Raw genomic sequence first — 18,294 nt, 5'->3', positions numbered from 1 at the left:
ACCAATCTGCTCTCTCCTCCCTACCTAGGTACCTACCTGTGTACAACGTACTGCGTACGGATACGTATTCCATCGTATATGCTTGCCCCGGGAAATCTAAAAGGCCACATCACCATCTTCCGTCCTGAACAAAATCGTGTCCGACCACTTCCTCCTTCCCCATTGGGGTTTCCTGGTTTATTTAGGAAATCCTTTACGGAACTCTTCATCTACGGTATTCCGCATACCAAACAAATCCCCAACTCCTCCTCACGAGCGTACGGGGTAACGGGCAAAACAGGTGAATGTGGCACGATATTGACTTCGGCCTCGTCTCGTTTAATCTTTCTCGTTAATCTTCCATACCGATCACGAGAGTTACGCCAAGCTACGCCGCCTTTGACGTCCACGAACCCCCGCTCTGCATTTACAACCACCGTCCCAACCTGTCAACAGGAGCCTGTCCCTCCGTCTGCACCCCACACTTCCGACGTCGCCGCCTCCGTCTCCGTCGAGCTTATTGCGACCACTTGGCCACTTTACCTGCCCTATGTGCGCCGCTTACGCATGCCCATAGAACCAATCGAGCTCATGCCCGGCCCCCCGAGGCTCGGTTACCGTTGGTTTATTCGTGCTACGTACTTGAACTAGATCTCCGACTTCTTCCACCATGAAGTCCGAGTCTGCCAGCAGACTCTTTTACCTTTCCTTGTTCGCACTTTGGGCTTCTCCTGGCCAATGCGATCGTGCCCAAGATGATTGTGCGGTATGCCGCTCTCCTGTCTCCAGCCTTTGTTTCTCTCTGCATATCTAGTACCCTTGCCCAGAGGGCTCTGCTGGCCGCCTCCCTCGATATAACCCCGCCGGTGGACGTCGACGTTATCTCTTCTAACGACGTACCCGTCCAGATATCCCCCAAGGCGATCGTCTCTGACGCCTGCGCGTCCTATGCCACCCTCGACAAGCTCAATGGCGTCGTCAAACCCGCCCTCGATGACCTGACCACAACGACCGACTTCTTCTCCCACTACCGCCTCAACCTCTTCAACAAAAAATGCCCCTTCTGGGACGACGAGAACGGCATGTGCGGCAATATTGCCTGCGCCGTCGAGACGCTCGATAACGAGGAGGACATACCCGAGGTATGGCGGTCTAGCGAGCTTGGCAAGCTCGAAGGTCCTGTGGCCAAGCATCCCGGCCGCCGGGTGCAAAAGACCGACCGCCCTCTCCAGGACGGTCTGGGCGCCGATGTGGGGGAGAGCTGCGTCTTCGAGTACGACGACGAATGCGACGAGCGCGACTACTGCGTTCCCGAGGACGAGAGCGCCGCCTCCAAGGGCGACTACGTGAGCCTGCTCCGCAACCCGGAGCGCTTCACCGGCTACTCAGGCTTCGGTGCTTCCCAAATCTGGGACGCCATCTACCGCGAGAACTGTTTCCAGAGGAGCTCCTTCCCTCATTCGGCCGCTCTCGGCCAGTCCTCCAACGGGGCCCCCTTTGGTGGCCCCGCCGTCGAGGACCTGAAGCAGGTCCTCGAGGCCGCGGGCCGTCAGCAAGTCCTCGAGCAGATGCGCGAGACCCATCCCAACGCCCCCTTCGTGGCACAGACCGGACTCGAGGCCCAAGACGAGTGTCTGGAGAAACGCGTGTTCTACCGCGTCATCTCGGGCATGCACGCCAGCATCAGCACCCACCTCTGCTGGGACTTCCTCAACCAGACCACCGGCCAGTGGCAGCCCAACCTGGCCTGCTACGTGTCGCGGCTGCACAGCCACCCGGACCGCATCAGCAACCTCTACTTCAACTACGCCCTGGTGGCCCGCGCCGTGGCCAAGCTGGGCCCTTACCTCCAGGGCGAGGGGGGTAGCGAGCGCTATACCTTCTGCACGGGCGACCCGTCGCAGGACGCCGACACGCGGGCCAAGGTGCTGGCGGTGACGGAGGGCGCGGCGTCGGAGCCGCGGCTCTTCGACGAGAGCCTCATGTTCAAAAACGGCGAGGGCCCGTCGCTGAAGGAGGATTTCCGGAACCGCTTCCGCAACGTGAGCCGCGTCATGGACTGCGTCGGCTGCGACAAGTGCCGCCTCTGGGGCAAGCTGCAGACGGCGGGCTACGGGACGGCGCTCAAGATCCTGTTCGAGTTTGGTGGCGACGCCGACGCCGACGGCGATGGCGGTGGCGGTGAGGTCGATGTGCCGCGTCTCAAGCGCACCGAGCTTGTCGCTCTTTTTAACACGTATGCGCGCATCAGTGGCTCGCTTGCCGCCATTGGGAAGTTCCGCGCCATGTATGAAGCCCAAGAGGCCTCTGCCGCTGCGGCTGCGGCTGCGCCGGTTCCGATTGAAGCGTCGACACGTGTGGCATCTTTAGAAGCGTCGTCGAGTCTGTTGTCATCAACTCCCCACTCGGCGGCGGGGAGGGCAAAGAAAACGAGCGACGGTCATGGTGGAGATGGAGATGGAGAGGACGAAAAGGAAAAAGAAGAAGGGGAAGAAGCCCCTGATGACACGAAAGAGGTAGAAGATCCACCTCGGATCACGCGCCGGAGGCGAAGGCTGAGGGGCGACGAGAGCTGGTCAGAGATATGGCGGGTGTCGTGGGAGAATGAATTCGGGCTGGCCACGCGGGCCACCAAGCTCGTCCTACGCCAATGGGTCCGGTTCCCTCTGACGCTGTAAGTTCTCATTTTTTTTTCTTCTTCTTTTTTCCTCCCCTCTTATCCCAGATTCCGTGAACGAGTAGGCTGACCGGGGGGAAAAACGCGGGAATCCAGCTGGGAAATCATTTCGACTGAAGCCACCCGTCTGGGCCAGTACTGGCTCGGTCTACCTATGATGCCACGGACATGGAAGATTGAGCGACCCAACTTGGACGAGCTGTAAATTTTGAGGCGTCAACACTACATTGAGACGTAGAGAGACCATGCGATAAAAAGGTCTCGAAGAGAGAAGAAGAAGAAAGGAGACGAAGTATATATATGTATGTATATAGGATACCATCCCATAGCACGGGAGGCATTCGCATCTAAGGAGTCACGGAACTACTCTAGGGGGAGAGATGAGTCCCTTTCACCGTGAGAAGCCACGATGGCCTTCTCTTTACAACCGCATTGTCGGTATTGCATGGCTAGGGTGGTCACTTCTGGACCCAAAAGAAAGAACAACAAAATGCATCAGGAGTTCGGATTGGAGGCCTGGAATACATTACGTATATCCTTTCTCAAGTCAGCACACAGGCAGGAGTTTTTGCATCTAGTGATACACAGAGACTGAAATGAGGACGAGAAGATGGATAATTGAAAACCAATATTTGGCTCTAGTTTACCTTGCAGTATGCATATACTCCTTGTGTGCACATGTCTCTCTCTAGTGCTGCCCTTGCCACTGCTATATGGGGCTCACATCACCTGGCTCTCCTCCGAACAGAAGATGTACGAGAAGCGAGCGGGATGTGGGTGATGACGTTCCCAATTTTAGTCTTGACGGCCGTGACGGGGATGCGCCAGGACGGAATGTCGCTGAAGGGCGGTCTCGTCAGCAGGCGGTGGGTGCGCAGACTGGTCTCGTCGTCCGGGGGTTCGGCGAAGGTCCAGGCTATGCTGATGTGGAATGCTTGGTCTGCTCGAAGGGCCTCTGCCTCTGCAGCGGGGGACGAAGAGGAGGATGGTAATGCGGAGTTGTTGGTGTTGATTTTGCAGGGAGATGCTGAGGACGATGGCGGGACGTAAAGGGTGGGGTGGCCGTAGGCGGATGCGAGGACGTTACACCTGCGGAGGAGATCGCAGAGGTGGGGGTTTGAGCCGATGATCCCAGTCCCAGTAAGTGTAGAGGTGATGCTAGTCGCGGCAGTCGTAAGAACGGAGTCGGTTTCGGTGGTAGTGACGTCGGGGTCGTGAGGACTGTCGGTGGTGATATTGCTCGCTACGCGGAGGACGAGAAAGGTGCGGTCCGAGTCGGGAGATCTGTGGAAGGCTAGGGTGGTAGGCGATACTGTGAAGGAGCAAGAATGAGAGCATATGGCGCTCGGATTTGCTGGTGGACAGGCTGAGGGGAAAGCCGAAGGTGAGAAGGAACGCAGGGAAGCGGTAAGGTCGTCGAGAAAGGAGTCTTTTGTCGAGGTGGTGAGTGCCAAGGGGCGTGAGAGGGAGATGTGTAATGGCAGCGGGGCATTCAGTTCGGATGTCAGAAAGCTGTGAAGCTTGTGGTCTTGAGAATGGCCATGTTCATGTTGGATGGCCGTCAGTAAGTCGGATAACGCGGCGTGTTCTTGCGCCGTGGGATGCCCTTCGATTTTAAGTCGGTGAGCTTTGGAAGGGAGTGGTGAATAATGGAATCACGGTCACGTCACTTACACTCAATGTAAATGTGAGACGGCCAGTTGCCCACGATATGAGGAATGGCCCTCTTTCGGCCATGGTGTAGGCTTGGGTCGTCGACGACACTGTGACGGACGGTTGAGGCGTATAGGTCGTGAAAAGCTTCTGGGAGGGGAGGGAGATCTGACTGGCGAGCAGGTTGCTTGGTCGCCGCCTTCGCCCTGTCCACAACCTTCACCTCTTGCACACTAGTGGCCTCGTATTCAACCTCATTTACGCGCTCGGCGCCATCTATTTGAGATCGCCGTCTCTTGGCTGGCGGTGGACCAGTCTCGGCTTCCGAGTCGTCGGAGGAGTAATCGACGAGAGCCATGAGGGAATGTGGACATGAGCATCTAGCCTAAGGTAGTGGCATGTGAGTCCGTCGATGTTGGTCTTGGTCAGTCTTTTCGCCTTTTATGTCGGATTTGACGGGGAAGTAAAAACAGAACAGGCATCTGAATCTGGGTAGCGAATATCGATGGCAGACTGTCGGGGTGTAAGTACCGTAGTCCAGACAGACCAGAAGCATCAGCCACATTCCACCGTAGACGAGTGGTTGTGTTGTGGCACAAGGTGCGGCTGTGGCTTTACGGAACCTAAGGTACCTTTACGGTACGGACATCTGGCCCATGTGGATACGTGAGACGTCGTGTTCCGTCCTGCGTCCTGCGTCGTCATGCTGAGCGTACCGATGTTACCGAATTTAAGGATATTTTGAAAGATATTCTTGAGGCTGAATTTTTTGACTAGGCTTTGTTTATAACGATTCTTCATCACTAAAGAGGCGCCGAAGGGTTGGGAGAGGCGGAAAAAAAAAAAAAAGAGAAAAAAAAAAAAAAAAAGAGTTCAAGGCCATCCCGGATGTTCGTCCCATTGGTCTCCGAAACTTGAGGGGACTCCACCAAAACAGCCACGGAGAGGAATGGACCCACTGAAGCACGGCACTGAAAATGGACCAAGATTCGGTCCTCGAGCCCGCCACCTACGGAGTAAATTATGCACATGTTGAACGGGGCTGAGCCGTTATCCGACCTCGGACTACGCCGGCCCTATATTTACTTCATACGGGGCTGGACGGGACGTACTGTAGTCAACGTCGGGACCGAATGCTCCTGTTGAGTAACAAGTAACACAGACGGGAGATCCGGGCCCAACACGGCGCTGGAGCTCTATAAGTCTATATAACAGAACCTGCTCCCTCCTGTTTCTCTTTTCATCCTCATTCTTGCAACTACTTTCTCGCTTTGCGACGTTCACTGCAGTTTCGCGTGCATCCTTGTCCTTGCTACGACACTCATACGCACACGCGACCTGTTTCCATCGACAGATTCGACTCGACTGCCGCTTGAAGCAGATTAATCACATTGCAAGAGACGAGACCGACGACGCTGGCACCTCTGATACTATAGCAGATATGTCGGGCGACGCATTGTGGGTGAGTGCATGCCATTACGGTTCTTTTCCTTTCTTCTATTCATTTCATTGATGGTCCCCCCCCCCCCCCCCTTTTTTTTTTTTTTCCTTCTCCCCTTGTTTTCCCCTTTCTTCCATGTCCCAGAGGTCTGGACTCGCGTCGGGGGCGAATCTGGAGATTGGTCGTACTACTCCGTATGGTACCACCTAGACTCAAGCCTCCTCGGACGCAGTCAAAGCCACAATCCGAGTTCTGGTCTCACTTCGAATCTTTTCCCAGTTCAAAGACACTCCGCACTTACACTGGAAATTTGACTCACGTACGGAGTACTACCGAGTACCTGTACTTTCCAAGGTACACCTATCTTCATTCCTTTTCCATCCCAACCCAAGTGGGAAGGGCGGATCGGAGTGACAGGGTCCTCTCCACAGTTGCACCTGCCAACGCAACTTGCAGTGGGGAACTTGGGGGGCCTCGACCCCGCCCACGGCACCCTTTTGTCTCCACCTTGCGTCACCCATCTGCCCACCACGGAACTTACAAGTGACCAAAGTGACCAAAGTGAGCAAGAAGTCACCGGCAGACCCCGGCAGACCCCGGCAGGAGGACCCTTAAAGTTTTGGGGGCCAACGTAACCTGGTGTCTTAAGCGGAGAAGTAGGGGACCTGGACTGGCTTGGGTTGAGAAACTTCCACGCAAGCTTCTTGTCGATCTCTTTATTATCTCTTTTCCCATCTGCCTCTACCACTACACGAGCTACGTCGATAAATCATCTTCAGATCACTGCCTCCTTTTTGTTCAACTGGTCAGCGACGAGGTGGATTTAAAAACGTCACATCAAATATCGATACATAGGCCCGGCGCATCGCTTTGGAAAAGTTGTTTTATTAACATTCTTCCGCTTCCCAGGCAAAAGCATACCTCATCGACCCTCTCATCGGCCCTGAACCCAGCCAGCTAGACGGTCCAGGCACCTCCTTTATCAATCCTGAGCGCCAGCAACGGCTCTTGTCCGCCAAGGCACTGAAGGCGAAAACCGTCACTCTGGATCTTCCTCAAACCCGACCGGTCCTCCCTACGCCTCCAGATTCAGCCAGTCCGACACGAGACTCGTTCGGTCCCCCCACCTCGTCCTTGCTCACGCCATCACGCTCTCCCAGTCCTTGTCAATCTGACCGCCGCCATCCTCCGAGCTCTAGCATCAGCAGAAGCCCCAACACACGGCAGCCTTCCGTCGGCTACTCAACCCAACCCATGCCGCGCGTAAGGAGCGTAAGCACGCCGGATCCTCCTCCCCCCAGCACCGGCCACCGCAGACATCACTCGCTTAACCAGCGATACCCCGGAGACATGTCCCACCGTCCCCTCGATGTCATCAAGCAGGAGTATCGCGCCGCTCACCGCGCCCCCCATCTGTCCGCCCGATATAACGGTCCGAGCACCGATGTGATCGACTCGCTTGATACCATCGGCGGCGCTTATCATCACGACGGCCCCTACGACGCTGCGTCGGCTGCCCGCAACCGCCACAAGAAGTACTCTCCCCTGGACGCCGTTCACGATTCCAACATGGAAGCCATCAGGGCCACGCCCCGCGAGTACATGCAGGACTGCCTGACAAAGCACGTGCCTTTCCAAGGCACCGCGACCATCCCTGCCGGCTTCCCCGACATGCGGGGACACCGTATGGACTACGTCGAGGGTGCCGATCTCATGCGGGAGCCTGATGCAGCAGGCGGTGCCTACAGACGATGGCCCGGAATTGTAAGTAGCCCGTGGAATGCCTTTGAACTGTTCTTCGATCAGAACGATGAAGACGAGCTAACCGCATCTTTATCCAGCAATACCACCCGGACGATCTCAAGGGCAAGGGTGAGCCCTCTTTCACCATTGAGAGGGTCTTGAAGGAGAAGATACGTCAGGCGCATCGCGCCGGCGGCATGGGTGGCGCCAATGACTTCGAAATGCAATCCGGCGTCAACCATTACTATGTGAAGGGCGGTGCCTCGACCCGTCAGCGCAGCGTGAGCAACACGGACGACGGCAGGCCCGGCCCTTCCGGACCCGACGTCTACAGCTTGTCCCCCCCCGATGGCGGCTTCTCCAACAGCACCAAGATTCGTCGACGCAACACCACGGGAAGACGCATCGGCGAGGGCATCAAGCGCCGCCTCGGTCATCTCCGTCCTAAGAAAGACGCCGATTACTAAGGCTTTTACTCTTCCCCCCCCCCTCGTTGCCTCTCCGGTTACGACATATACTGGGCAAATCGAAATTTGGGTGTGATGGAACCTCCAGCGATGGGAATATGAGGTGGACGTGTCATAAGAGACTTGGGCGATATTGTTCGGAAACTTACTTGTATGCATACATCGAATGGGTCAGCGCCACAGCGCTTTTGGGAATACTGTGTTTTGAAGCACAATGGGGTAACGCTGTTGGGTTATAGCATGGGAAATATAACAGGGTTGGGTGCAAAGAGTTCCTTTTCAAAACTTGTGACAGAGCTTTTTTTTACTACGTAGAAACATGTTATCCATGCTCCATAATTTCCAAGGCCTTGTAATTTGCTACCACGACATGGATAAAATCCGATGGACAAGGTTACTCGTCCCTCATCGGCCAAACAAGCGAATCGACCGCAGGCCAAGCCAAGAGAGACGAGACACCCCGAGACGCCAGAAGCCGCTGGCTCAGAAGTACGCGAAACCCGCCCAACCAAGCAGCCCTTCGAGCTCGGCGCGAACATCCGCGGGATCGGCGTAGCCGCCCTTGCCGGCGGCCTCGGCCCGCTGGCGGGCGCCGAGCTCGGTCCAGCGGGCAAGAAGGGTGCCGTCGACCACCGACCGGCCTGCCGAGATGTCGACCCCCGGGAGGCGGGCGGCGTTGTCCTGCGGCGGGAGCCGGTGGCCCTTGGGGTTCATGCCGGCGGCGTGCGGGAGGGCGTTGGTGAGCGAGGAGGCGAGCGAGGTGAGGCGGCGGTACGCGGGCTCGGAGATGGGGTGGAGCGCGTGGAGCGCGCCGGAGGGGGATGCGAGGAGGAGGACCTGGGAGGACGTGGCGGGGTCGGAGGCTGATGGTGTCGTCGGAGACGAGGGAGAGTTGGCTCGTGGTAGGTTGAGGGTTGCCCAGACGTGGTTGGGGTCTGCGGAGAAGGATGCGCGGTTGAGGAGGAGGTGGCCTTGGAGGGAGCGGGGATCTGGGTATGGATAAATCATGTGTTAGTTAGATACGTTAGAAAATACGAACGAGGGAAGATCGGAACGCACGCTCAGGGTCAAACTGCAGGATGTGTAGAACACCGTCCTCATCGCAAACGACGATGCTGAGCTCGTTCCCGCTAGCCAAAAAGTCGGCGGTCAAGCACCGTAGCGTGGTGCTGCTCTTCCCGAAGAGCGTCATACGGTACGGCTCCTCCGAGTACCCGACAAACCAGACGCCCTTGAAAGCGTCAGCCATGAGACAGTACCCGGTGCCACGGAGCTCGCGCACGGCCGTGACGTAGCAGTTCATATCCAAAAATGCGACCGGGAGGAGGCTGCCGTCTTCCTTGAGACCGCGGACCATGCATTTCTGGCCCTGCGCCACGAGCATGAGGCCCTGCGAGCCGACCTCGCTGAGCGCGGTGACGGCGCCCCGTGGTATCTCCTCCTTGGCGATGAGCTTCAGCTTGCGATCCGTCTCCGGCCGGTCGGGCTCCGGGATGACGGAGACCACGTCCAGGACGAGAATCCGGCCCCGTATCGGTAGGTCCTCTCCCTTATTGACGGCCGTACCGACGGTGATCAGCATCCGCCGCTCCTTGGTTTCCTCGGAGATTTCGAGGTGCAGCGTCTCCATACACATGGCTACCTCGTGTTGGTCGAGCTCGAACGTGTCAATCACGGTCCACGTCGCCGGGGAAATGAGCTTGACGAGGCCGCGCTCCATGGTGGGCAGCATGGGGCAGTTCTCCTTGGCCCATTCCTTGTGGTAATCGTCGTCCTTGGGGAGCTCGAACGGCTCCGTGACGCTGCATGCGGCGGCGTAGCACTCCATGGTCGGATGGTAGGCGACGTGGCTGACCGCATCGCCGAGGGGAATCTTCCGCACCGAGACGCCCAGTTCGGCCAAGCTGGTGTCTGTCGGGAGCTGAGTGACGCGTGCGCATCCCTTCGAGTCGGCATAGATGAAGCCGCGTTCGCAGCCTTCGGTATGGAAAGGGCTCATGCCGCGGACGCCGAGGCCCTGCAGGCCCATGACCCTTGGCACGCTCTTGCTGGACTTGATGATGAACGACGGAGACGGTCCCGATAGGAAGACGGCGCTGTAGCCGCCGATGTTGGCACAGGATCGGAGGGGAACGGGCCGGGCCGGCTCAACGGATTCATCGTCTGTCGTCTCCTCAGGGGTTTCAGGGCCTTTTGCTATGTGCGGGTTTGAGACCTTGTGGAAGTAGAGGGTTCTGGCTAGGTCTGAAGACGACTCTGTCGACGGGAGACGGAAAGGTTCATAGATTGTGATATCGTCGTTTGGATGACGCAGCTGGGGGGGGGGAGGGAGAGCCTTAGCAGATGAAGTTGCAGAAGGAATTATACACACACACACACATATATAAGAGGAACTTACAATAAGATAGGGGGACGAAGCAATTTGATCTCCGAGGTCAGCCACGAGAAGTTCGGAGATGGCCTCCTGGCTAGTGCCTCGTCTGACAGAGTACTCGGCAGACAGCATGGGCGGAATGTAGGATAGACCTGAAGCGACGTAGACAGGATTGGTGAGATCGGGGAGCCCGTAGATCTGCCACTGTTAGTTGGAAATAGCCCTGGCGCTTTCAGAAGCAGGCACTTACATAAAGGGCTCCTGTGGTGCTCAGAAGGAACATGAAGGGGCTCTCGCCGTCCGAGCTACCCTTGTCTGTCCGAAGAGGAGCGAAAAGTCCTCGGTTGTCCTTATAGAGACAGCCAGTCAGCCACTTGGTTGAGGTGAATGTGCTGTCTCCCTTGTCGATCTCCTCCAACTCGCTGTGCGTGTTGATCTGGGCGATAAGGACGCTCGAATCCTCTCGGACCAGCAAGAGATAGGGGTCTAGAATGCTGGCTTTGACGACCCGGGGCTCTGCTCCGGTCTCCTCGTCTAACATGGGTAGAATCTGACTGAGGCCAAGATCTGCGCAAACAAAAACGGTCAGTGTGACGATGGCGGGGTGGATGAGCCAGGCGCCGCCTAAGGTAGTCTTCGTCAAACCAACGTACCTCCATCGTATGAGCGGACTTCGGAGCGCAGGACCTGGATGATCCTCATATCGTTGCCCATCGTACCGGCCTCAACAGTGAAGCCAGCCGCCGGATCAAACTCGGTACCAGATAAGGCTTCAAAGCCGGCGCCGGTGAGGGCATAGACGTCGGAAGTCTCGTACCCATCCAGGTCGACTTTGGATACGATCATGAACTTGTCGTATTGCGTACCAGAATCATAGTTGTCCCCGACAGCCAGATTGGCACCCTTATCGCCCTGAAGAGACTTGGGAATCGGCTTCTGAACACGCATGGTCCAGAACCCACGCGCCTCGGGAAAGTCGAAGCGGCCGATGACCTTGGGTTGGATGTTCCGATTCAGTAGGGCAAGCGAGCCGGCCTTGTGCCTCCCCACGGCGCAGGCGAGCTGAAGATCCGCCCTGACCCCCCCCGAGTTCTTGGCCTCTTCACTGCCCGGGAGGTAACTCGGCTTCCCCGGCGTCAGGTCCATGAGAGGACACATGCTCACCAAGGAGTCGTGGATGCGGAAGTCGAGGTCCCCTCCCCTCGAAGCATCAATACCGGCGGCCGCGGACTGGGTTATTGTCGGCCCCTCGCCGTAGAGGTCGTCCTCGTCCTCATCGTCCAGGTCTCCGTCGGCGAGGTCATAGTCGAGCGCGTCGTCTAGCAACCGCGCTTTCTTCCGGGCAGCTTGGAGCTGTCTCCTAGTCCAGCCGAGGACGACGGAATCGGACCCAATGCTCCCCACGAACAAGCTGTTCTTGCCGAGTCTGGCCATGCAGGCCGCCTGGTAGGGCAGAAGGTTGCCGCCGTTTTCGGCGGGGACTAGTTTGACGGCGACCCCGGCCACCGTCCTTCCGTCCATCTTGAACGACACGATGGCCATCCGCCCGTCCGACAGCACCATGAGCATCTCCCCCGTCTCGGCAGACATGAGCTCGACGCTGCAGTGTTCCAGGCGCAGTTGGAGGTCAGCCTGGTCGGCGAGCGGGAACTGGGTCATCTCCTTGGCGAACGGGTTGACGGCCACGCCATTGGCCTTACCAGACTGGTCAATGTGAATCAGCTCGTTCGAGCCCACGAGGAGGGCGCCGCCGATGGGATGAGGCAACGGGATGATTTGGAAAAGGGTTTGGGGCAGGTTGTTGACGGAGAGGATGGCGGTGGAGGCCTTTTGATGCAGGTCAATGGTGAAGACCTTGTAGGAGAAGTGGTCGCCGAGGCGCCGAACGTTGGACCGGCGGCTGGTAGAGGAGATGATGCCAAATGTGGGCTCTCTATACTCATGCAAAAAGGAAAAATGCACGGGATGAAGAAGATCGGGATCCAGCCGGGGCAGCGATAGGACGAAGGAGGATGTGTATGGTACTGGAGGGACGGCGTTGCTGCTGCTGCTGCTGCTGCTGTTGTTGTTGTTGTTGTTGTTGCTGTTGTTGGCGTTGTTGCCAGATCCATTCGCGCCAACCGACGCGGACGACTCTTTCTCCGGCCGCGGGCCATCCACGTCTTCATCCCAGTCACCCATATCTATGTCCTCATCGGTCTGTCGGAAGGGGAGAAAGGCGATCTTCCTCAAGCCGAATTTGAGGGCGGCGCATCGAGACTGCGGGTCGGTCTGGAGCTGGCTGCCGTGGAACCGCAACGGCCCGTCGGTGGGAGCTCCCTGCCATTCGTCCTTCTCGTAGTAGTGAATCGATATATCTTCGATCCCATTCCTCTCGGGATCCCATTGAACCAAGCTGAGGCGTGCGACTCGGGTGTGGACGAGGAGCGCTTCTCCTCCGGACCTAGAGTGTTGGATCTTGATTCTGGCCAGGCCCCGGATAATCCCGTGAAGTGGGTATTCGGCAATGAGAACGAGTTTGGTGCTTGTCGTCCGATCGGCTCGCAGCAGCATGGCGTCGCCGCCGAGAAAAGAAGAGTCGAGGCCATCCCCATCGTTGAGCCGGCGATCGTACGTCTCGACTGGCTTGACCGACGGCGTCGCGGAGGCTTGGGAGTTGTCTATCTCGGTAGAAACGGTCTTGGTAGCAAACACCTGTAGCAGTGAGCCCTTTGCAACAACGAGGTTCTCGCTGTGAGCGGACGTGAAGGGCAGCGACACGGCGCAGCTCACGACCGTGGGAGGCACGAGCTCCGTGTAGCACTGCATCTTGGACGATTCAGCAGGCGACAATTGTAACGGTCACCTCTGCCAGGCATCGTCTGGGGCCGTGGCAGTCGTTGGCAGTCGTCGGCCTGTAGGGAAGAGGAAATACAGACAGTTGGGCAGGTCAATCGTTTGTTCGACTTGGATAATTTGGTGGTTTTGTCGACGCGACGAGCTTGAGAAAGAAGCTAGAAAAAAAGGTACCTAAGGTAAGGTACGATATGATATCTCTTACAGTAAGGTAGGTACCTTAAGGTACAGAGTACGTACGTACCTTGGCCAGGGTACGAAGGTACAGAGAAACAAGTACTCCGTACCCCCCCTGAAGGCATGGATGCCGGACGGGAATAAAGTTCATCCAGTTCTACTCCAACACATTCTATGATTGGCTACGAGAGTCCCGCATTTCTGCGGCTAGTATTGCGTCACAGACAACCAAAACAACTTGACCGCGAAGCTCCATATTATCAGGCAGGGAAGGAAACTACCCTAGGAAACTCCCTTCCATCATCCCTCCTTCCCTGGATATGGGTTGTCTATTCCGTCTCTTCACCATTATATAATTTCTTTTTTTCCCCTTCCTTTTCTTTATTCTCTTCTTCCTTCTCAATTCCCTTCTATTCTATTCTGCAATATCAAAGCACACAACACCTCTGCATGTCCACGTTCGCGTCAACCTTCACCACCATGGCCAGTGCCGGCCTCCTCCAGACCAGCCTCATCTGGGTCGCCTACGCCGTCGCTGTTGCTCTCTGTCTCGTCGCCGCCATCATCACGACCTTCACCTGGCAGGCTCCGAGGGAACGTTCCGTCGTCGTCAGCATCGTCACAATTATCAGCCTCACGGCCCTGCTCGCCACAGTGCTGCTTCTACCCGTCGACATTGCTTTGGTCTCGTCAACAAGTTCGTCTTCTCTAGGCATCAAGAAAGATTGGGCTACCGATAAGCGCGTTCACGACATTCTCCTGACGCTCCGCATTGTCTATTACTCCCTCTACAGCTTCGATGCCCTCCTGTGCCTGCTGATCATACCGTTAGCCTACTTCTGGTTCGAGGAATACGATGAGATCGAGATCGAGGAAGGGCGATCATTTGGTAGCCGTCTCGGCAGCGCCCTCAAGTACACGGCCGTCTTCATTGCCCTGGTTCTGATTCTCTTCCTTGTCGGCTTCTTCGTCCCCGCCGCCGGAAATGATGACCGCGCCCGCTGGGATCTCGACTATTTCAAGCACATCCTCGCCCAGAACAATGGCCAGAAGGCCCTGGCGTTCGCCCTCGGACTCCTCGTGACCATTGGTACCCTGCTCTATATCGTCTACACTGCCTCCGGGCTCGCTCTGCTGCCCATGTCCTTCGTCAAGTCGGCCCCCGCCATCTCGGCGCCCCAGCTCTCCGAGTCCACCGCGTCCGCCCTGGAACAGAACCAGGAGCGCCAGCGCCAGCTCGAGATGCGCAACGCCGGTCGCCCGGAGGGCATGTCACCCAAGGACCGCCGCGAGCTCGAGGCACTTATGCGCGAGGAGCGTACCCTCCGCCGCCGCGAGCGCATCGCCGCCGAGGCCGCCGGCGAAGGCCACAGCAAGATCTACCAGGCATGGCTGAAAGTGTGCGCTGTCTTCCGGCCCGTGAAGCTCTTCGGCGGGCTGCTGCTGCTCCTCCTGTCCGTTCTGATTTGGGTCTCCATGCTCATCACGGGCATCGACAAGGCGAAGAACTCGCTCTGCAAGGAAAAGTGCGGTTACATCATCGGTCGCCTCCACATCTTCCAACCGGTCAACTCCATCTTCCTCCTGTCGGCTCGCGCGTTCCCTGTCGACTACATTCTGATGGCGCTCCTCATCCTGTTCCTCTTCAGCAGCTCCATCTCCGGCATTGCCACCATCGGCATCCGCTTCCTCTGGGTCCGTATCTTCCAGATCCGCAAAGGCCGCACCGCCCCGCAGGCCCTCCTCATCGCCACCGTCATGCTGGCCCTCATCATCCTCGCCATCAACTTTTCCGTCGTTACCATGATCGCGCCCCAGTACGCCCTCTTCGGCACCCAGACCTGGTGCTCGGCCCCTCATTCGCCGGGCGAGACGCCCAACTGCCGCGACCGCCCGGACTACCTCCTCCCTTGTTCCGAGGCCCTCGAGAAGGAGGCCCGCGCCGTGTGCACCCCGTCTATCATGTCCGAGTTTCTCAATCGCATCACCATCACGTGGCCTTTCTTCGGCGCCGTCGACTTTTGGGCGCAGTTTGCCTTCCTCTCCGTCTTCCTCATCGTCTTCGTCACCGGTCTGTTCCGCACGCCCAGACTCAACGTGGACGAGATGGACGAGGACGCCGAGGCCGACGAGGAGGAAGGGTTGCTCGCTAGCACGGGGAGGCGACTCGGTGCTAGCTGGCAAGACATCACGGGGAGGACGGGGGGGTCCAAGAACCAAAGCTACGGAACGCAGGCCGGTGGGAACGGTGCTGGGTCGTCCCAGGCTTAAAATTTACTTTTGTATTTTGCGTTTTGCGTATGCTTGTGAGATTACCGAGTTTTCGAGTCAACATCTGTTTTGACGGAAAATGCCACTGTGTAGGATGATTAGGGACTTACGGATCATGGTCAGGGAAATTGTTCAGTGGGAATGAAATCAAGTGGGTAATGGGAATATGAATGCGCAAGCACCAAAAAAAAAAGGAGGCAAAAGATGGCATTTCTGTTCGTATAGGCAGAGCGTCGGAGTCGCGGTCTGTTTCGTATTGACCATGAGGAACACATGAACAGCATAATTCAATTGTCATACATCATGATATCACTCTCGTGCAATAAAGTAGTCCGTAGAAGTCATAAAAAAATAAAAATAAAAAGAAGAAGCAGAAGGGCGAAGGGGGCAAAGGGAATCCGGGACATCAGGCGCCCAGGGCCACCCTCTTCTTCGGCTCCTTTTTCTTCCGGTCCTTGTTGAACAAGACGGCCTTGTGAGTGCGGTCGTCAAAGGCAGCGAAGGGGCCGACGTGCATCTCACGCCAGCAGCGCGTGCAGTAGACGTCGTCGTCGCAGCCCAGGCAACGGAGGGTAGCATCCTCTAAACAGACGGTGCACCACGTGTCGGCGTCGTCGTCTGTGTAGCCCGTCTTGGTGGTCAGGCGTTCCACGGTCTTGTCGGTGGGTTTGGCAGTCGGGACAGAGGGGAGGCCAAGGCCGAGACCGCCGCTCTCATCGTCGTGGTCACCGTCGTTTTCGGTGTTGGTTTTCGGGCTGTTGCTTGGGAGGCGGAGGGCGGCCATGCGGGCGGCGAGGTCGGTTTCTAGGTTGGCGGAGGAAGACGATTTCGGGCCGGTAGTGGTCTTTGTGGTTGGTACAGATGGGAGAGAGAGAGATGCGGCGAGGTCGTCGGATTCTTCGTGCAAGGTCGCCGATTTTATGGCGGAGGGCACAAAGGGGAGGGAGAGGTCCACCCCGACTCGTTGCTCAGTGGGAGGAGGCTCGTCAGCTGAGCTGGGGTCTTTCTCCTTGGCAGCAGAATCCAAGCCATCCGGGTCTGGGTTCAGCCTGGCTTCGAGTTTCGCTTGATCAAGAGCTTGGGACATTAGCATGTCAACGTCGAGTGACATCTTCTGCCCTTCCGAATCATCCGAGCCATCTGAGCCGGCATCGTCGTCGTCTTCGTGTTTTCTCTCTGTAGTATCCGGACTCGCAGTGGTGGTTTCTTTTACTCCCTCCCCTGGTGAAGACCGAGGGATGTCTTGGGACAGTTCTTGCAGGAGAGCTTCCACGCGGCCAGGTTCAGGGGTGGGATCATTACCCCAGATTGGCGCATGACAGGTGACGTCCTCATCTCGAAGGAGGTCCTCTAGGGTCTGATCGTCCGTCTGCAGCAAAGGATCCTCGCCGACATCATCTTCTGGGTTCAGTGTGCAAGTGTGCGCTGATACCTGATCGAGTGAGGTGGGCTTCGGTGAGGGCGAGAAGCCAGTACGCTTGCTAGGCAGACTTGAAGGTGCTGGCTGTGATAGCATGGATGCTGACCGGAGATCAAAGTTGGCCGGCCGAGGAGACGATGAGCCTTCCCCGTCAGGGGTATTCCTGAGGGACTTCAGCCTTGCAGCTAGGGCATCTTCCCTAGACGGCGGCTTGGCACGCTCTATGCCAAGTGGGAGATTGAGGGCGCTTAGAATGACTTAGCCTGGTGACACAAGGCGAAGTTATAGCGAGAGAAATTGGAATTTACTTTGATGAGCGGTCGAGTGATATACCAGCATCACCACCCTTAAGGGCGTTCAGCCTATCAAGGAGACTTTTGTCTTCGTTTGCCATGGCAGGGGCGGCAGTGACAGAAGAAAGCAAGGTACAGGTTAGAAGACGGACCCAGAGGGCGTTGAAGGGTTCCCCCCCCCTGGTGCGAGTGCGACAGACGATAACCCTCGATCTGTCCTGCGAATGGGATGAGGAGAAGTCGAAGCGATGACTGGAGATGCCAAAATGGGATGGGTAGTGCTGAGAAAGTGACGGCGGTACAAGAGTCGAATCGGTTGCACACGGGGAAGTGTCTAGGTATGCGAGTAAGTAAGCCACGACTTGGATATATCGTATATCAGAGTACCTGGTACCTGGAAACGTATAATTGCACTGCCTCGAGTTGGCCCAGGTTCAGATGTGCTCCGTCCGACGTGATTAGGACGAAAGCACACCGGCAAGCTGCAGGCAGTGGGCACGAGCACGAGTGAAAGTGGAGCCATCAGGTGGCCTCGGGGTGATGTTCTCCGTACCTAGGTATTTTGTAGGTACGGGGTACTTGGCGCGAGGCAGAGTGTCCTTCCCCAGGCCATCGGAATCTACACGTGTGCAATGGCAAAATTCTCAGCTATGGGGCAATGTCAAACTGAGAGGTTAGGTGTCACAGGTAATCAAGACATCGGAGAACCCCAAACACCCATCCGTGCATCTGTATTACCTACCTTAAGATAAGCACTGGACCCCTGGATCCGGAATAAACGCAATGGCCCGCGAAATTGGACCCTCTGGGACGTGGCAGCCAGCCCTACGGTAGTTTTAAGACACCGAAGCCCAACTTAATCCTAACGCATACCGATCGATACCTTATGGATAGTTGTGTCGGGACAACCCGGATACCTCGCAGGCCAATAAACGACAATCTTCTCCTCTGGTGTGATTATTCG

At 57.0% G+C, this 18,294-nt stretch overlaps 7 protein-coding genes across 7 annotated transcripts; 3 read left to right on the top strand and 4 right to left on the bottom strand.

Moving 5' to 3' along the window:
• Positions 1-164: 164 nt before the first annotated feature.
• On the top strand, positions 165-3,260 carry SODALDRAFT_332137 (endoplasmic oxidoreductin). The gene is made up of 4 exons (XM_028611625.1): positions 165-214; positions 281-745; positions 888-2,653; positions 2,753-3,260. The coding sequence occupies exons 2-4, from the start codon at positions 650-652 to the stop codon at positions 2,859-2,861; spliced, it is 1,971 nt and encodes a 656-aa protein (XP_028467790.1). The 5' UTR covers positions 165-214; positions 281-649; the 3' UTR covers positions 2,862-3,260.
• SODALDRAFT_332134 (hypothetical protein) lies at positions 3,221-4,748 on the bottom strand. Its single transcript, XM_028611624.1, has 2 exons — positions 4,331-4,748; positions 3,221-4,262 (listed from the first exon to the last, which is right to left on the bottom strand). Exons 1-2 carry the CDS (start codon positions 4,665-4,667, stop codon positions 3,382-3,384), a joined length of 1,218 nt encoding a protein of 405 aa, XP_028467789.1. The 5' UTR covers positions 4,668-4,748; the 3' UTR covers positions 3,221-3,381.
• Positions 4,749-7,100: 2,352 nt separating this feature from the next.
• SODALDRAFT_323270 (hypothetical protein) lies at positions 7,101-7,960 on the top strand (the record flags this gene model as incomplete). Its single annotated transcript, XM_028609793.1, has 2 exons — positions 7,101-7,514; positions 7,592-7,960. The coding sequence occupies 2 exons, from the start codon at positions 7,101-7,103 to the stop codon at positions 7,958-7,960; spliced, it is 783 nt and encodes a 260-aa protein (XP_028467788.1).
• A 254-nt stretch (positions 7,961-8,214) lies between these two features.
• On the bottom strand, positions 8,215-13,315 carry SODALDRAFT_377874 (cft-1). The gene is made up of 5 exons (XM_028614940.1): positions 10,988-13,315; positions 10,585-10,901; positions 10,359-10,532; positions 9,020-10,274; positions 8,215-8,949 (listed from the first exon to the last, which is right to left on the bottom strand). The coding sequence occupies exons 1-5, from the start codon at positions 13,140-13,142 to the stop codon at positions 8,444-8,446; spliced, it is 4,407 nt and encodes a 1,468-aa protein (XP_028467787.1). The 5' UTR covers positions 13,143-13,315; the 3' UTR covers positions 8,215-8,443.
• A 276-nt stretch (positions 13,316-13,591) lies between these two features.
• Positions 13,592-15,916, top strand: SODALDRAFT_332130 (LMBR1 domain-containing 1). Its single transcript, XM_028611623.1, has one exon. The coding sequence runs from the start codon at positions 13,827-13,829 to the stop codon at positions 15,615-15,617; it is 1,791 nt and encodes a 596-aa protein (XP_028467786.1). The 5' UTR covers positions 13,592-13,826; the 3' UTR covers positions 15,618-15,916.
• Positions 15,821-17,547, bottom strand: SODALDRAFT_142868 (hypothetical protein). The gene is made up of 2 exons (XM_028606807.1): positions 17,346-17,547; positions 15,821-17,284 (listed from the first exon to the last, which is right to left on the bottom strand). The coding sequence occupies exons 1-2, from the start codon at positions 17,429-17,431 to the stop codon at positions 16,024-16,026; spliced, it is 1,347 nt and encodes a 448-aa protein (XP_028467785.1). The 5' UTR covers positions 17,432-17,547; the 3' UTR covers positions 15,821-16,023.
• On the bottom strand, positions 17,337-18,096 carry SODALDRAFT_142862 (hypothetical protein). The gene is made up of 3 exons (XM_028606806.1): positions 18,073-18,096; positions 17,725-17,949; positions 17,337-17,664 (listed from the first exon to the last, which is right to left on the bottom strand). The coding sequence occupies exons 2-3, from the start codon at positions 17,851-17,853 to the stop codon at positions 17,470-17,472; spliced, it is 324 nt and encodes a 107-aa protein (XP_028467784.1). The 5' UTR covers positions 17,854-17,949; positions 18,073-18,096; the 3' UTR covers positions 17,337-17,469.
• Between the last annotated feature and the right edge of the window lie 198 nt (positions 18,097-18,294).

The sequence above is a fragment of the Sodiomyces alkalinus genome, assembly GCF_003711515.1.
Source record: "Sodiomyces alkalinus F11 unplaced genomic scaffold SODALscaffold_3, whole genome shotgun sequence".
In the NCBI taxonomy this organism is placed as follows: Eukaryota; Fungi; Ascomycota; class Sordariomycetes; order Glomerellales; family Plectosphaerellaceae; genus Sodiomyces; species Sodiomyces alkalinus.
Note: the sequence above shows the minus strand (reverse complement) of the source record. Positions and strands in the feature narration are given on the sequence as shown.

Excerpts from the sequence above, each read along its gene's own strand:
- SODALDRAFT_332130 (XM_028611623.1), top strand. The coding sequence starts at position 13,827 with ATGGCCAGTGCCGGCCTCCTCCAGACCAGCCTCATCTGGGTCGCCTAC.
- SODALDRAFT_332137 (XM_028611625.1), top strand. The coding sequence starts at position 650 with ATGAAGTCCGAGTCTGCCAGCAGACTCTTTTACCTTTCCTTGTTCGCA. Across the intron at positions 746-887 it reads GTGCCCAAGATGATTGTGCG|ATATCCCCCAAGGCGATCGT; the intron begins GTATGCCGCTCT and ends GTACCCGTCCAG. Across the intron at positions 2,654-2,752 it reads GTCCGGTTCCCTCTGACGCT|CTGGGAAATCATTTCGACTG; the intron begins GTAAGTTCTCAT and ends GCGGGAATCCAG.
- SODALDRAFT_377874 (XM_028614940.1), bottom strand. The coding sequence starts at position 13,142 with ATGCAGTGCTACACGGAGCTCGTGCCTCCCACGGTCGTGAGCTGCGCC. Across the intron at positions 10,902-10,987 it reads AGTCCGCTCATACGATGGAG|ATCTTGGCCTCAGTCAGATT; the intron begins GTACGTTGGTTT and ends TTGTTTGCGCAG. Across the intron at positions 10,275-10,358 it reads CTTCGTCCCCCTATCTTATT|CTGCGTCATCCAAACGACGA; the intron begins GTAAGTTCCTCT and ends CCCCCCCCCCAG.
- SODALDRAFT_142868 (XM_028606807.1), bottom strand. The coding sequence starts at position 17,431 with ATGGCAAACGAAGACAAAAGTCTCCTTGATAGGCTGAACGCCCTTAAG. Across the intron at positions 17,285-17,345 it reads TCACTCGACCGCTCATCAAA|CGCCCTCAATCTCCCACTTG; the intron begins GTAAATTCCAAT and ends AGTCATTCTAAG.
- SODALDRAFT_142862 (XM_028606806.1), bottom strand. The coding sequence starts at position 17,853 with ATGGCTCCACTTTCACTCGTGCTCGTGCCCACTGCCTGCAGCTTGCCG. Across the intron at positions 17,665-17,724 it reads GTGCAATTATACGTTTCCAG|ACACTTCCCCGTGTGCAACC; the intron begins GTACCAGGTACT and ends TCGCATACCTAG.
- SODALDRAFT_332134 (XM_028611624.1), bottom strand. The coding sequence starts at position 4,667 with ATGGCTCTCGTCGATTACTCCTCCGACGACTCGGAAGCCGAGACTGGT. Across the intron at positions 4,263-4,330 it reads GTCTCACATTTACATTGAGT|GGCATCCCACGGCGCAAGAA; the intron begins GTAAGTGACGTG and ends TTAAAATCGAAG.